Here is a 15,618-nt window from a genome sequence, read left to right on the forward strand (position 1 = left end):
TATACAAGGTGGTAATATAGTTTTTTAAATGTTAAGAAATATCAAATACTCCATTTTAAAGGAAAATTGAGTCTAAAGCAACTAGTTTTGTGTGTGAAGCTAGTAAGTGATGGGGAGGCTCATGACAGTTGAAAATGAGTGATTTCTGAAGCTTTGCTTTGTATCATTCTTCTTGTTTGGCTAATTGTTTCATCTCATCTTGATTTATGGATGTTTATATGAAGGGAGGTTAAGAGAGTATACTTCTTGTTTTTTATCTTGTGTATCATAAAGTAGTTGCAAATTATCGAAAGGTAATGAAAATCATTTTAAGTAGAGGTGATTAAATATATTTATTCTTTTATCCGTACCTCTAGCCACCTTTTTTTCCCTGAAAATAGACTGGTAAGTTCAGTAAAATGAACAAAATAGTTGTACTCATAAACACAGTTTGATACTAAACTGGAATACATGAACCAGTTAAATCAGCACTGAAAAACTAACCCGTTACATAGGTGGATAACACATAATGTGGATGGAAATTCAGGTGAGGTGAAAGTGAAATCATCGCTAGGTTGTGCTATTACCAATTATTTGGACTGGACCCTGTTGAGGAGATAAGCACTGTGCAATGGAGAGTATTTTCTTAGGTATTTCTTGTGTCACTGAAGAAAAAATATGCTCTCACGCTGGTACAGACGAATTTCTTCCTTTTTACTTGCCTTTTCCATCAGCATTCAGATATGCTGTGGTGTCCATCCTAAAACATCTCCATCTCTTCTTCCCTCCCTTCCTCCCTCCTTCACTCTGCTCTCCCCTCCCCTCCCTCTCTCTCTCTATGGCTCTCTTGCTCTCTCAAGCTCTCCATCTATCTTCCCCTCCCTCCTTCCAAATTTCCTGTATTTCCATTGCTCCCAAGCCACCATCATCTCTCCCCTGGGCTTCTGTACTATTCGCCTACTATCCCTGAGAGCAAATTTGAGCCCTCCCAAAGTCCATTTCCCACAGAGCAGCCAAAGTGATATACTCAACACAAAATCAGATCATGCCTCCAAACCTCCCATCCTTACAACTTTTCAGTGGCTTCCCTGTGCCTTTAGACTAAAATTCAAACTTCTGATGAAGGTCTCTAAAGCTCTCCAGGGTCTGGACCCAGCTTGCCCTTTCGACATTGTCTCCAATTAACTCCTCCTTGTTTAGTCCATTCTCAAGGACCTGCTTTCTGCAACTTAAACTCAACTATTTCAGCCTTTCCCATTTGTTGTTCTTTGTTGCAAACTTTTCTTCCCCTATCTTTGCATGCCAACACCTTCATATCACAATATAGGTACAATTATTATTTACAAGTTATGGATTGAATTTGCCTGCTCTGATAATAATAAGCAACCTTTATACAGCACTTGATATTCTGAATCAGAATAGATTCTAAGAACTGTATATTTATTCTGATATATTAATGTTAAATTATACTTATTATTCATTTATCATTTAATTTTAATAATAAGCTTTAAGACAAAAAACTATTGCTACCCCATTTTACAGGTGAGGAAACTGAACAGAGAAAGATTAAGAAATTAAGTAATGTGCCTAAGGTCTCCGCATAATTGGGAAACCAGGATTTCAATGCAAGCCCTCTGGTTTCATGGTCTTTGTTCTTAACAGAGCTTTTCATTGATGCCTTTGTATTCTTTGAAATGCTTCTCTGATAACAGTACACAATGGATGTGTGTTTTTGGCAGTCTTATTTAACGAAACCTACACAAATACATGTAAGATTTAAATTTATTTTATCAAATTTTATTCTCTTTTAAAACTGCTTTTAAAATACTTCAAAAGGGACTTTTTTTTTTTTTTTAAAAAAAGGGACGTTTTAAAAACTGAAACAAAACAAAAATATGAAACTCGTGTGTGGAATGGGACTCAATCAATTATTATGTAAGAACAATAGGAATATACACCTATATCCTTTCTGTTATGATCTATTTACCTGAAACACTCTATGCAGAGTATTTCCTATATGAAGATTTCAATTGAATAATTACATATGCTAATTAATACAGCAAAATAAGTTTCTTGGTAAATACTACTAGTAGTTGTTTAACTTGACTCTCAAATTTCTTTTAAAGTTTTCAGTATTCTACCTCATTTATTTCAACTTTTCAAAGAAGAATAGTTTTATTAAGATAAGTATGTCAATGTTGAACAATAATTTCTATAAGACACTTTAAATGATATAGTGCTTTTTATTTTACCGAGGTCAGAGATTGCTTATTAAGAACACATTGAATATCCTCACAATAGATTTCCTTAGTAGATATTTTTGCTGGGTAGGGGATAAAAATCTCAATTCTGTTTCATGAGCCAAATTTTCCTAAGTAAATTTATTTTCTTCGCTAAATATGTGATTATACTTGTGGTAAAGAGCCTTTTGATCTTCAGTTGGTTGACTCTGCAGATACGGAACCCACAGATATGGAGGGTCAATCTGCAATTTTTTTTTTTTTTTTTTTTGGCTGCCTGCACGACATGTGGGATCCTAGTTCCCCAACCAGGGATCGAACCCACGTCCCCTGCTTTGGAAGCATGGAGTCTTAAGCACTGGACCTCCAGGGAAGTCCCAAGAGATTTAATCCATTCATGTCTTTGCCACCACCAATGGTGATGACTATGATAGGGTCTTAAAAATACAGGAAACCTACCATATTTCCCCCTCCAGAATTCAGAAATAACTAAAAAATATGTAGGGAATAACTGGTAGAGACAAAAATACCAGAGTTGGGGCTGATAAAACTAGATTGTTGAATGTGATTTTGATAGATGAGTACAATGGGCTTTTAAAAGCTCACTGTCTAATCCTTAAACATAAAATCACAAAGTGAAAGAGAGTGAACTGTAGGACTTCCAGACAGAGCAGCATGGCAGAGAACAAGCAGACAAGGGTAAACCCTACAGCAAGGCAGGCATCAGAATGAAAGAGAGAACAGCTTTGAACTCAGCAATTTATTTTAATTCTGTTAACACTGAGGAGGTCAGTGAGGGGTAGGTGAGGAAAGACCAGGAGTGATGAATTCTGACTGCGATGTTACCCACGTTTCCATATAAACCTTATGGGATCATTGAATTGAGCACATCAGCAAAATGTTTGCTCCAATTCCTGGAGTCCATGGCAAAACAAAAATCTTCAGAAAGATAAAATCAAACTATCTACTTGAACAGACACGATAGTTATATCTAGTGCTGTAAAGTTCTCAGTTATCTAGACAGTTTTTACATTTGTAACAGGCATACCAAGTCACGAATAAGATTTTGACTTCATCCCGGAACCAAAAATGAGTACAACATCATGTTAATAATCAAGGAGAAGGGTTGAGTATCAATATTAACTGAAGTTATTTGTTAAAATTGTTTTCCCTCTAATGCCACTGTTCAATAATGTTCACTGCTTTACATAAGAGACTTCAACAGTGCCACTGTTTACATGAGAAATTGAGTTATACATAGCCAAATAGGTGGAGATTTTCTAATGGCCTATCACATTTCAGGGCATCCTGCTTTAGTCTCCAGAATGCACTGTTAACCTCTGTTCTTTTGTTTAGCTATTGTGGAAATTCACACAAGGGGGAAATTTCTCAAAAAGAATACATAAGTCAAAATTGCTTTTTATGTAGAAAGATGATTCTGATAATCTTCTGCCAGTACAATATGCTTTGAGTTGAAATTGCACCTTATTTGGAGTAAGCTTATCGTTATATATTCATTGGAATTCCAAGCTCCAGCTGATTGAATTAGCCGTCCACCCCGTCCCCCAGGTATGATTGGCAGATTTAGCAAGTAAAAATACAGGATTCCCAGTTAAATTTAAATTTCAGATAAACAACAAATAATTTTTAGTATAAGCGTGTTACCTATAATAGTTGGGATATATATATATGCTAAAAAATTGTTAATTTTTAATTTGAAATTCAGATTTCACAGGGCATTCTCTATTTTGCCTGGCAACCTTATCCCCATGACAGGATACAGCTCCTTGTGTCTGCCCCTGGAATATGCAACCGAATATATTCCTTTATTTGAGTATTAATTTGATAATCTTATGATTATAATAGCTTTACTGGCAAACTTATGGTGGGTTCGATTATACTGCAGTTTATCTTTCTTGTAAGATAAGGATGTTCATTTACAGACTTAAGCATAAGGCACATCTGGATATCAACTTGAAAGATCATAAGCGAAATTACTGTCTTTCACAGTCAAGTGACAGGTTTCTAGTTAAACCTAGTGGTAGATGTTATTTTATGAAAATAATATATATTTTCCAGTGTAGGAAATTATCAGGATCAGCTATGTTGGCCTAAAAAAGGTCTTTAATTTTAGGCAGCTACTTGAGTATTGATATATCTCTATTAGCATGAAATATATTCTTAGATTTTGGATCAAACTGCAAAATTTAGTACTACTTTTAGGAACCAAGTTTGTCTGCAACTGAAGTGGCTAGATGAGTACTATGGCTCTAGAGCAGGGTTTGAAACAGTACCCTCCCAGCCTAAAAACTTTACCCTTGGGAAGATTCATATTTATTATGTGTCCATGTGGCTTTATATTTACACCTTCTCATAGCCTTAGCAGCTAAAAAAATCTCAATCCCAAAGCTATTTTCTTTTCCTTTTCAGTGCCGATTCAGTTCTCCATACTTGAAGTCTGATGATATTTTCAGGGTGAATTGACAAAACTTAAAGGGCACAGCTTTTTATTTTTAAAATATGTATTGTTTTAGAGAAAAAACAAAGGATCCCGTGGTACACTTCCCTTAAAACTTACAATTGAATTCTGTTGCATGGGATTCTTTGCATTTGGCAAGAACATTACCATGTCTCATATCAGATATATCATGTAAGGAAGTCAAATGTATTTAGGGCCTTCGTGCTTTTTAGGTACATTTCTGTTGTGTTTATTAAACACGATGACATTAGATGATTTTTTGCAGAATTCCCATATGAATGTTCCTGTCTGGGATGGCCATTTATAACCACAATTTTTTTTTATAATTATTAAAGCATAATAAATTAAGTAAACATCCTGTCTAGCTATTTCATTAACAGAAATACTTTTTCAGTGTAATAGCTTACAAGGTAGATTATAACTGTGGTTGTTCTGAACAGAATTAGATACTTTATTTTTAACATCTATTGGAACAAAAAATGAGTCCCTGTCAGATATTTCCAGTGGCAGTAATTTGAAAATAGCCAAAGTTATATACACAATCCTGCTATGGACAAAACTATAGCAAGTTATTGTTGACAGCTCTATGGTTTGAAGATAAGACACTCTACAATAATTCCTGTAATTTTCTGTAAGTGGTATAACAAACTTGGCATTTATTTATCTTCTAGATGAAATGAACGATCATCAAAGTACCCTCTCCTACATCCTGATAAACCCATCTCCAGATACCAGACTAGAGCTGAATGATGTTGTGTAAGTTGATCTCACATAAGGCATGTATTTTCAGAAAACCACTGATTTATTTACTTTCATATTTTTATTTCCACCATAATAGCCCCTTATCTTTCTTGCGATACAAATGCTTAGGAAATCAAAGTCTAATTTTTGTGTTCAATAGACAAATGCATTTTGTATATTGCTGTGTGTAATACTATATAAAAGCATTGTAGGATGGTAGAAGTATAAAAGAAGGAAAAAGCAGCATGAATTTTGTATTTTGTGAGCAAATATACATTTGGACAAATAATAGAAAATATGTGGAATAAGAAGAGATCAACTCAAAGGAAAACCTAAAATATCCCACACTAGCCAGTTTGAAATACCTGAGAGTTTCTCAAAGCCAAGGTAAAATTGGTCAAAACCCTTATTAGGAAAGGATCTATGGTAGTAATTTGATTCATCAAAAACTATGTGTTATGCATGTTCAGTTGTACTAGTGTTGCCTTAAAAGTGTGCTCTATAGGAACAAGTAAGGCATTTCCCCTGATTTCAAAGTGTTTGCATTCTAATTAACAAAACTACAATTTAAGCGTAAAGTTTTAATAGCAATATATATATGACTTTGTCACGTGACTTAAGCATTGCTTAAGTGAGATGGTGCTTTTCAAAACTCAGGAGAGAAGCCATTATTGTGAGCCACAGGGATTATAAAGGATGACGGACTTGAACTAGACACTCAGGGTAGATGGAATTTGTGCAGGTGGAGAGAGAGGAGGGGACGTTCCAGAGCAGGGAGATGGCTTGAGAAAATGCACTGCCTGGGCATCGCATAATGCGTGCCAGCTGGCAATACTACAGAGCCCAGTTTGACCAGAGTAAAAGCTTTGTATTATTAACATCTCTGTTGTTAATTAGTTAAACATAATATTGGCAACATATTAAACCTGGCTTTGGAAGGACCTTAGATGACAAAATAAGGAATTGATATTCAACCTTATAGGCAATGGGCAGCACTTGGATATATGAGCAAGAAAGTAGCAGGATTTTAGTAAAGGCATTTTGACAGTTGTAGGTGTAAGCCTAGGTGAGAAATTCCTAATAAGAATCTGAGCTTGAGGTTCATGGTCCTAAGGCTGAACTGCACCAAGGCCTGCTTACACAGGGTAGTTAACTCCAGATTGTATTGGTGACATAAAACAGATGCCAAAGATTCAAAAGTCTTGGTGGGTGTTAGGTCCACAGGATGTGTTTGTATCTATAACCTGGAAATAAGTAATAAGATCAGTGACTAGGAAGAGTGAGAACATTCTGTGATGCAGAGCGTAAAGTGGATCCATGCAAGTGATTTAGAACTAAAGCGAGTAATATGCCAGCAATTAGATGCTGTCAGTTTCGTGGGAGATTTTGGCTAGGGTTGGAGGGTTCAATTTTTTTTAGAAGAGCTCTGTAAAAAGCAATAGAATTGATTGGCAGGATGGAGATAAGAATCGGTCATAACATCTGGATGATGGATTGTAAAAACAAGATCCTATGGAGGTAAATTTATGGACAGAAAGAGTGAGACTTGTTCATTGGTCTGGGAATCGGAAAATAAGGGCTCTCACATGGCTTTCAGATTTCAAATCTATGTGATTGCAAAAGAAATTACTGCTTCACTGAAACAAGTCAGTATAGGGAGGCACTTTTTCAAGCAGGAAAGAGCAGTCGTTGGGTATGGAGAAAAGAGAGATGATGAGCCGGAGTTTAGGTACATTGTTCAATGTGCCAAGTGGAAAAATCTAGAAAGCATATAGAGATACAGTACCAAGCTTTGGAAAGAAGCTAATTCTCTATAGAAACTAGTTACTTCTCACCTTCTAAATGAATAAAACTGAAAAGAGAATGATTTTTTGAAAAAAGCGATACATAAAGAAGAAAAAGTAGAAGAATGAATATCGGTCTGCTGAGTACTGCTCAGTTTTAGGGCAAAAAGACGAATGTGCTTCAAAAGCTTCTTAGGAAAATACATCAGCAGGAGTAACTTTGACCCAAAATCAGTGTGAAAAGATTTTTATAAGGCACCTAAGATACAACTAGCAAGTTTAATAATGCTTTATTTTGCCATCTGATGATACTGCTTAGAGTATAGGAACTTGGGGGAATCTGATGAATGGTAATTCCAGCTGCCAGAGTTCTTCAGGCGGCTGTCAAAATTTATATCTAGTGGGGACGCTGAATTTTTGCAGCACTTTAAGCTAGATGAAAATATCTTATTTGTGATGCACCTGGCTTTCAACTGCCCATTCTGGAGACTTCACTTAGTATATGACTGTAATACAACAAAACTGCTCCGTTTTTCTTGTGTCCATATTTACACGTCTTTCTTCCTTTAACCCATAAAATCAGGCAATTTTATTAAATCTGCCCTTGTAGTCCCAACTTTCATATGTCTCTTTTTCAAATTATCAACTATATATATATTTTTTCAAGTTGGGCTTACCTTATTTTTATTTCATAACAAATTGTAAGTTTCTTGAGCCTAATATAATTCTTTTCCATGATTATTTTTGATGGCATGGGAAGATAGTGTTAACCTTTTGAATCTATGTATCAATACAAATCCTTCCATCAGACAGATTTTATAATTCAAAATAATTCCTGAGACTTTTTAAAACTGAAACGTAAAAATAAAGCATATAATGTTACAATATATACAGGTAAAATAAGCATGGAATTTTCTGCCTTTTGGATGCTATTATTTATTATTAATTTTAAGCTAAAACATCAACTTGACTGCTATAAAAAAAAAAAACAAAACTCTTTTTGCCATGATCTGTTTTTTTGCATTGAGATAATTAAATTTTATTATAACTGGAGCAAGAAAATATGCTACCATGACAAGCAGTACAAAAAATGCATTTAAGAAATTTATTTTATTAGACTCATACGTTTAGTAGTGATTATAATAGGGAAAGGAAATTTTGCAGCTACATCAATGAATTTAGGGGATAATGGATTATACTCATAACTTTTATGTTTTTCTAAAAAATTACTTTCAAAGGTTCATTTTAAATGAAGGTGCAACAATAATTTGATTCGAAGAACAATAAATCACTAGGTGATATGGTGTTAAAAAGCTTAATGTGCACTATTAGTTTTCTTCATTGATCTTCTATGCTATTGATATTCAAAGTAATTATAAAGCAGGTGGTTGGATAACAAAATCTAGTTAATAGAGCCAAGGACGCTAATCTCAACTTTCATTTGATCCAAGAAAATAGACTGTAGTGCTTGAAATTGCTCTTTTAAGGGACATATTTTATGAATATTTTTCCTTTGGTTTTTAAGAGGAGAAGTACAAATCTTCATTAGAGTCCCCACTTTTAAAATAGTTTCTCCATTTATTTTGTAACTCCGAACATTATTATAAAACTATGAAATACTAATTGCATTTGCACCTGAACAAGACTTTTAGAATGCTGCATTACATATATTTACTTTCCTTCTCTCCCTTCTCCAAAACCTCAGTGGCTTCCAGTGGAAAGCCTTTGGAACAGAAATAGAAAATACTTATCCTGAAACTTAAAGTCCTTTATTAGCTGCTTTCTATGTTTCTTCCTGAATTTACCTACCATCATCTCCTGGTCTAACCGGTCCTCTAAAGTCAAACTCATTTTCTAAACGTGTTGGGAGTATCCTTTTTTGTGTCCCATTTCCTCTCCGTTTGTCTCCACTTAAGCCTGGAAAGCCATCAATCCAACCTCCTCAATAAACTATTCCCTCATTCACTGTTGTTCTTTTTGTCTTTCTGTGATATTTGGAATTTCTTTTTAATCTTTCTATGTGTTTCATAAATTACACTCTGTTAATCCTCTGCAGGGATCAGAAATGTATGGTTTTTTTGTATTCCCAGGACCTAGCCCAGTAGTCCAGACATGCTCAAGAAACGCACGCTCATGTCACTTGACGGTCTGAAGTAAAACATCTCACTTGAAACAAATTCTAACATTATCGAAATGTGTGAGTTTGACAGGTGAACATTTTCCTATTTACTAGTAGAATGAATTGAGAATTATTTTCTTTGTCCAATTTCTTACTATAGCATAACCTGAATTTTAAGTTAATAAATTTCCCCAAAATTAAAATATTATCTAGGCATAATATCCTCCAGAGCGTTTATGAAATCATTAATTTTATAGAATCATAGAATATTTAAATTAAAAAGCCTATAGAATAATGTAGGTCAAATTGATTTAGGAATGATAAAAATAACACTAAGAGCAGTTGAGTAATATAATCATGGCTAGGATTTAGGTATCCTGATAGAAAAATAGCCAAAGAAAAGAATAATAAATCAACAAAATACTAAAATAAAACATAAACTTTTGAAAAGACGGAGGTGGTGAAATGGATCCTAATTGAAAGATAATGATTCTTCATTCATCCACATTCATCTTGATAATCTTCTTAGGTGTAGAATTATTACAAGCCCTTGCCAAATAAACAGCAAGTCCTTCCACCAACGTTACATAGAGACAAGTTTCGATAACCTTAAACACTGAACAAATAAATTTAAAGTGACAATCTAAAGTGTCAATGTGAACTAGTTTTTTTGATTACAGTTATTTGCCTTGTTTTCTCTTCTTAGATACTTAATCCGACCCGATCCACTGGCCTACCTACCAAATGGTGAACCCAGTCGAAAAAACAGTATCTGCAACACCACAGGCCAAGACTCTCGGGAGGAAACTCAGCTTTGATAAAAAAGAAAATAAGAGACTTTTTTCTCCTACAAGGATCTTGCTTGAAACAACTCTAAATCTTAGAAAAATAAGAGTGTTGCTGGCATGAAATAAACTAGATTGGAGTATATCCAATTCTCTCATATTTAAAAAAAATCTATTCTCCTAGAAGTTTAGATTATTTTGAAATTTAAAGTACTGCTTTGTTGGTACTCCTCCCATTAATATTTGAAAGACATCAATGGAATGATTTTGAAAACCTAAATTGAAACACAAAAATTTGAACCTGATGTTTCATTGTTTGACAATAATACAAACTGTATGAAGCCAATTTTTAAAAAGTATTAAGGTTTATGAAAGTAAACTAGAAATCCAGTTATATTTGGTGCATCCCAATGGACATAGAAGATTGTTGCTCCACTTAAAGTTAAATGTGTCCTATTATATTCTTTAAACTTGCTGTTTTATAAAAATGAGCTCATCACAAGTGTTCGGCCTTCTCTACACAGATTAACAGACAAACTTGTGTGGCTGACTTTTGTGTAAGAATCATAGTTTGCTTTAGAATATGAATCTTTAAGTCATTTTACACTTTTTGTTGACTTTTCATATGATATATTCATTTTAGAATTTGAGCTGTTCATAGCATGTTTTATTACTCTGGAGAAACCAAAACAAACAAAAAGAAATATTGACTACATGAACTTTTCCCTAACTTTATGTTTAACACACGTTGTATGCCAAGAACAGTATACGAAAGCAAATATTTATTGTTCTCCTAAAAGGATCCTAACATAGAGAATACTTAAAACACATTTGTCGACTTAAATCTAATCTAAGAATTGAAGCATTAATTGAAATATTCAGTAATGATTTTCATTAGACGCTTGAGCTTTAACATTTTTTATATATCTATACAGTATATTTCATTAGAAAGATACTTTAAACATAAAAGAAGCAAAATTATACTTTTTATAGAATACAAAGAAATTTCAAAACATTAAAAGTCCTCCTTTATGCCTTTAGTATTGAAATAATAATACACCAAAAAATGGTATATCAAAAATTTTGATCTAATTTTGGAAAGTTATCTATAGGAGCTATGTTTTAACATTGTGAGGAAAAAGCATAAAATAAAAATAAGTAGGTTTTGTTGTTTAAATGTAAGGTAAACCATACATAATTTGACAGTTATAAATAAAGAAACGCTGACCTTTGGCGACACCAGTGCTTTTACCTGCATTGCATTATTCCCTTTCAGAACCAAGTTGAAAAGAACAGAACACAGTTTGCCAGGTAGTTGAAATGCACTTTTATTCCCATGAAAGAGACATTGACAAATTTAAAAAGATATTTTTCTTCCAATTTTGTACATTTTTATTTCTGAATTTGACATTAAATTTTAATTCAACAGAAAATAGGACACATAAGACTAGAAAGAGACATGTTATCATTTCTTTTCATAAAGAGGCAGATAAATTGAAAGGAAAATAGAAGGATTAAAAATAATAAAGAAAGCCTAATATTTCCCCAATAATTCTATGGATATAAAAATATAAAACATAAAGTGTGAAATTATAGATTATATAGCCATTGTATAATCTGGCTTTGAGAATATGAAATGCCTATTTGTTTAGTATTTTACATTACTCTCATTTTAGAATGACAAGAACATCAAGAATTTCCCCTAAAATAGGGAGAGCCTGTATTTAATTTTCTTTAACTATACAGGGAAGTAGAATTTATAACAGGTTACTTAAAATTGGAAGCATATCTTAAAACAAAGATTGTATGCATATGTATGTGTGTATGTTATAAAGACAGGTGAAATATATTGGACAAACACATATTCACATGTAAAATTTCAAACTAAAGGTGGAATTGAACAAATACATGTAATGGAGAACAATAATAAGTTTGATGAACTTTTTTTATATTTGCACATTGATATTTAAGTTTGATGTTTCTTTGAGTTGCCTTTTCTTTACTCCATTACAGTTATGTTTAGGAATAAATGTAAGATTTTATGAATCTTCTATTTCCCCGCAAGATCTCAAGTTGAGTATTTTTGCATTATGACAGTTGTCAAGGCTAGGATTTTAAGCTAGGACCTGACTATATTTCCTATAACACTAAAAAATTTGTTTCATAAATTTTACAATAATTATTTTTGATTATGAACATTAGCCCAAATTTAATATTTGACACAATTCATATTAGCTTGCTATAATAATGATAGTTTATTAGCTTTTCTGTTATTTAAAGAATAAAAACATACTTATAAAAGCCTTTTAACAAACAGTTGCCTTTTTAAATACTTACACTTGCATATGAAAATAAAAGATGAAGTCAACATTAGTCCTTGTAACCCTATGGGATTTGGTTCTGTTTATTGTCTATGTACCATTTTGCTACCAGTTACACTGAATTGCTTTAAAATAAATAATAAAATTATTTCTGATGATGAAAACTCTTGATGTTTTTTGCCAAAACTTGAGGTGTTTAGACAAATTATATTTTGATTTGTTGCAATTATATTTTCATTTGTCACTTTAATATTTCAAAACCAATATAAGCATGAAGGTGATCTCGTTGGAAAAGATAGCTATAAATAAACTCATTGAATTACTTCTTAACATAATAGCTCCTGAATAACTATGTCACAGGAAAAGGGAAGGAAGGAAGGAAGGACAGGGAGGGTGGAAAGAGAGAAGAGGAAGTGAACAAAGGGAGGGAGGGAAAAGTAGAAAAGGAAAGGGAAGAAGAGAGAAGAAAAAGAAGGCAAAACGAAAACAATGTAGGTGCCAGAAGAGAATTTTTTTTTTTACAAAATGGAAGATAATGTCTCAATACAGTCATTTAAAGGCCAGAAAAGCACTGGTTAGAGAAAATAAAAATTTTAAATGCAAAGCTAGACTTTTGATCTAAGGAAAATGGAATAGAAACTTTTCTCCCCATTCCTTCTAAGTACAGGTAAAAACCCTAGATATGAAACTGAGCAAGACCTTGTGGGGCCTTCCCAGGAACAGACACCCCCCCGCACCATGTCCCAGGAAAGCAGTCAAGCAAGACAAAATAATAATAGTTCAACCATAAAACAGTCAAGGACCCTTAGTTCCTCAAGGGCTATAAATTCTAAGCCATATCCTGGAGCTGTTTTGCAGATACTGAAACCCCCACAAGAGGGAAGAAATTGACTGTGTGCTGCCCGTAGACCCTACACCAGCTGGAATCAGAAAATTGATAATTGAGATTCCTGAAATAACATCCTGTTACCTCACCACCAACCAGTCATAAGGATGTACATGAGCTGATCACACAGGACCCTCTCCCTCACCTTGCCTTTTTAAAAACCCTTCCTCGAAAGCCACTGGAGAGTTTGAGTCTTTTGAACAGTAGCTGACTGTTCTCCTTGCTTGGCACCCTGCAGTAAATGCTGTACTTTCCTTCACCACAACCAAGTGTCAGTAAATTGGCTTTGCTGCACGTTGGGCAAGAAGACCCAAGTTTGGTTGAGTAACAGATATTATATATCAATCCAGCATAAGAAGACTGAAAGGTAAAGAGAAGAAGGAAGATGGACTAGGGAACTGGGGCTTGAGGAGCAGTATGGTGGTGAGTTCTCTGGGTTTTCTTTTTGCGTTCTGTGGAACTTGCTCTGGATATAGGGAAATACTAATGAACACAGACAAAATTACCAAGAAAAACCTGCTCTGTTCTTTGCAGCATATGCAATTGTCACAGCACCAGCCTCCTGATGATCCTGCAGTGTGAGTGGCTTGTTCAGAGAATGTCTCCTAAAATATATGGTGGTCAACACACCCAGTGGCTAGGAGCTTCCCTCAGCATCCCCTCGGATGGTGGTGTAGTCAAGTGCCTCCAGTGAGACCCTTCCCCATGAAGACTCTCCTGAGATTTCCAGCAAGGGAGAACCACAGTGACTTTTCTGCAATTCTTTGAGCCACAGCAGTGCCAACAGAGTCTGGGTTTCAGCCCTGGGGTCTCTTCATGGGATGCTGTATCTCAGCTCTGAAGACAATGCATGCTCCTTGTATCTGCTATTGCTGTATTATTTCAAGTTCTTACTACTTGTTACTAACCAATCTGTCATTACTCCAAAGCTCTGCTACAGTTTATAATTATCTATCTTAAACTTTCTCTGTCCAAATCACTGTGTAGTTCCTTTCTCCAGGTTGAACACTGGCTGAGACTGGATGCATAAATGAGTTCTCCATCTGAATAAATCTGAGATAATGGTGATATCAAATTTCAAGGACTGGAATCTGAAGGACAGATATTGGGAAAATTCAACAAATTAAATAGTGTCTGCTGGGAAATTTTTAAGACAGACAATGCTTATTCCTGGGAGCATAAGACAAGTTCTATTTCATTTTGATCTTCCCCGATTTTTTATAGGACTTCTCTATATTATTTGGAGGGACAGGTCAGCTTTAACTATGGTAGATCAATCTAAGATTATAGTAACTGGTTCTAAAGAAACCATTATTTGGCTTATAATTGAAGCTTATGTGCTATCATAATATTCAACAGAATTTTATTCTATTGCTTATATCTAAAAATGTTTCAATAGAGATAAAATAATTGTCTTCCTAAGTATAAGTAATAGCAGAAATATAAGAAACTGCACTATAATTTAGTCACACTCCAAAGAAATACATAGTTCTACACAGAGGTTTATGTTTTCCATCTATCATATACAAAATATGTTTCATTTCATGTGCTACCAGGCTAGATAACGTTGCACTTGAAAGTTAAATACAATTCCAAAAGGAAACATTCCTGAATTTACAGACTGCCTTTCCCTGATCTGTATGTTATTAATATTTATATAGAACAAGAAAGCTTATGTAGGTCTTGGAATATTCTCAACTTACAAAAGATAGGACCTATGAGATGCTCTTATTACTAGGCCTGAGGTAAGTACTGAACTTGAGGTTTGTAAACACAATTACTAGAATAATATAGATATTCAAATCATTGGAGTAGTATAAATATAATGGAAATATTTACTATCTTAACTAAGAATTCAAACTTAGATGAAAAATGTTGAGAAAACACTAACTACTTGAAAAATACTTCAATTTTAGATATTTTGGGCCAACTAAGCTGCAAATGAATTGATTTTGAAAAGAGACTATCTTATGATTGCTTTTTAATAAAAACTAATTGATTTTTAATGTTTATGGCAAAAAGCATGCTGTGAAATGACTATAAAATGACTAACATTTTCACTGGAAAACATGTTACTAAAAATAATTAAGTAGCTGTGCTTGATTTATTATCTCTAACTAAAGGAGCAAAATCATTTATTTTGAGGTACTCAATGTCCTCCAAGTTAGTGTGGGCAATCCTCATTTTTCACTTGAGTAAAATTAAAATTTATCCTTCCACTAGGAAACAAATTGAAATCCAATTTGAAGCAAAATGGAGAGTAATCAGTTACCTCCAAGTCACT

At 33.9% G+C, this 15,618-nt stretch overlaps 1 protein-coding gene across 8 annotated transcripts in view; it reads left to right on the forward strand.

The window, feature by feature from the left end:
- Window positions 1–13,857, forward strand: part of KCNT2 (potassium sodium-activated channel subfamily T member 2) — a 376,144-nt gene extending 362,287 nt beyond the window's left edge. For 6 of the 8 annotated variants that reach the window (XM_082394255.1, XM_082394261.1, XM_082394256.1 and 3 more), the window contains 2 exons: window positions 5,370–5,454; window positions 10,049–13,857. In XM_082394255.1, the coding sequence (XP_082250381.1) occupies window positions 5,370–5,454; window positions 10,049–10,160 (197 nt within the window). In that variant the 3' untranslated portion in view covers window positions 10,161–13,857. Of the gene's footprint in view, window positions 1–5,369; window positions 6,683–10,048 lie in introns of those variants that run through there. The other 2 variants (XM_082394262.1, XM_082394259.1) reach the window with 2 other exon arrangements.
- The last annotated feature ends 1,761 nt before the right edge of the window (window positions 13,858–15,618 follow it).

This window comes from Balaenoptera borealis (assembly GCF_965194805.1).
Source record: "Balaenoptera borealis genome assembly, chromosome: 1".
In the NCBI taxonomy this organism is placed as follows: domain Eukaryota; kingdom Metazoa; phylum Chordata; class Mammalia; order Artiodactyla; family Balaenopteridae; genus Balaenoptera; species Balaenoptera borealis.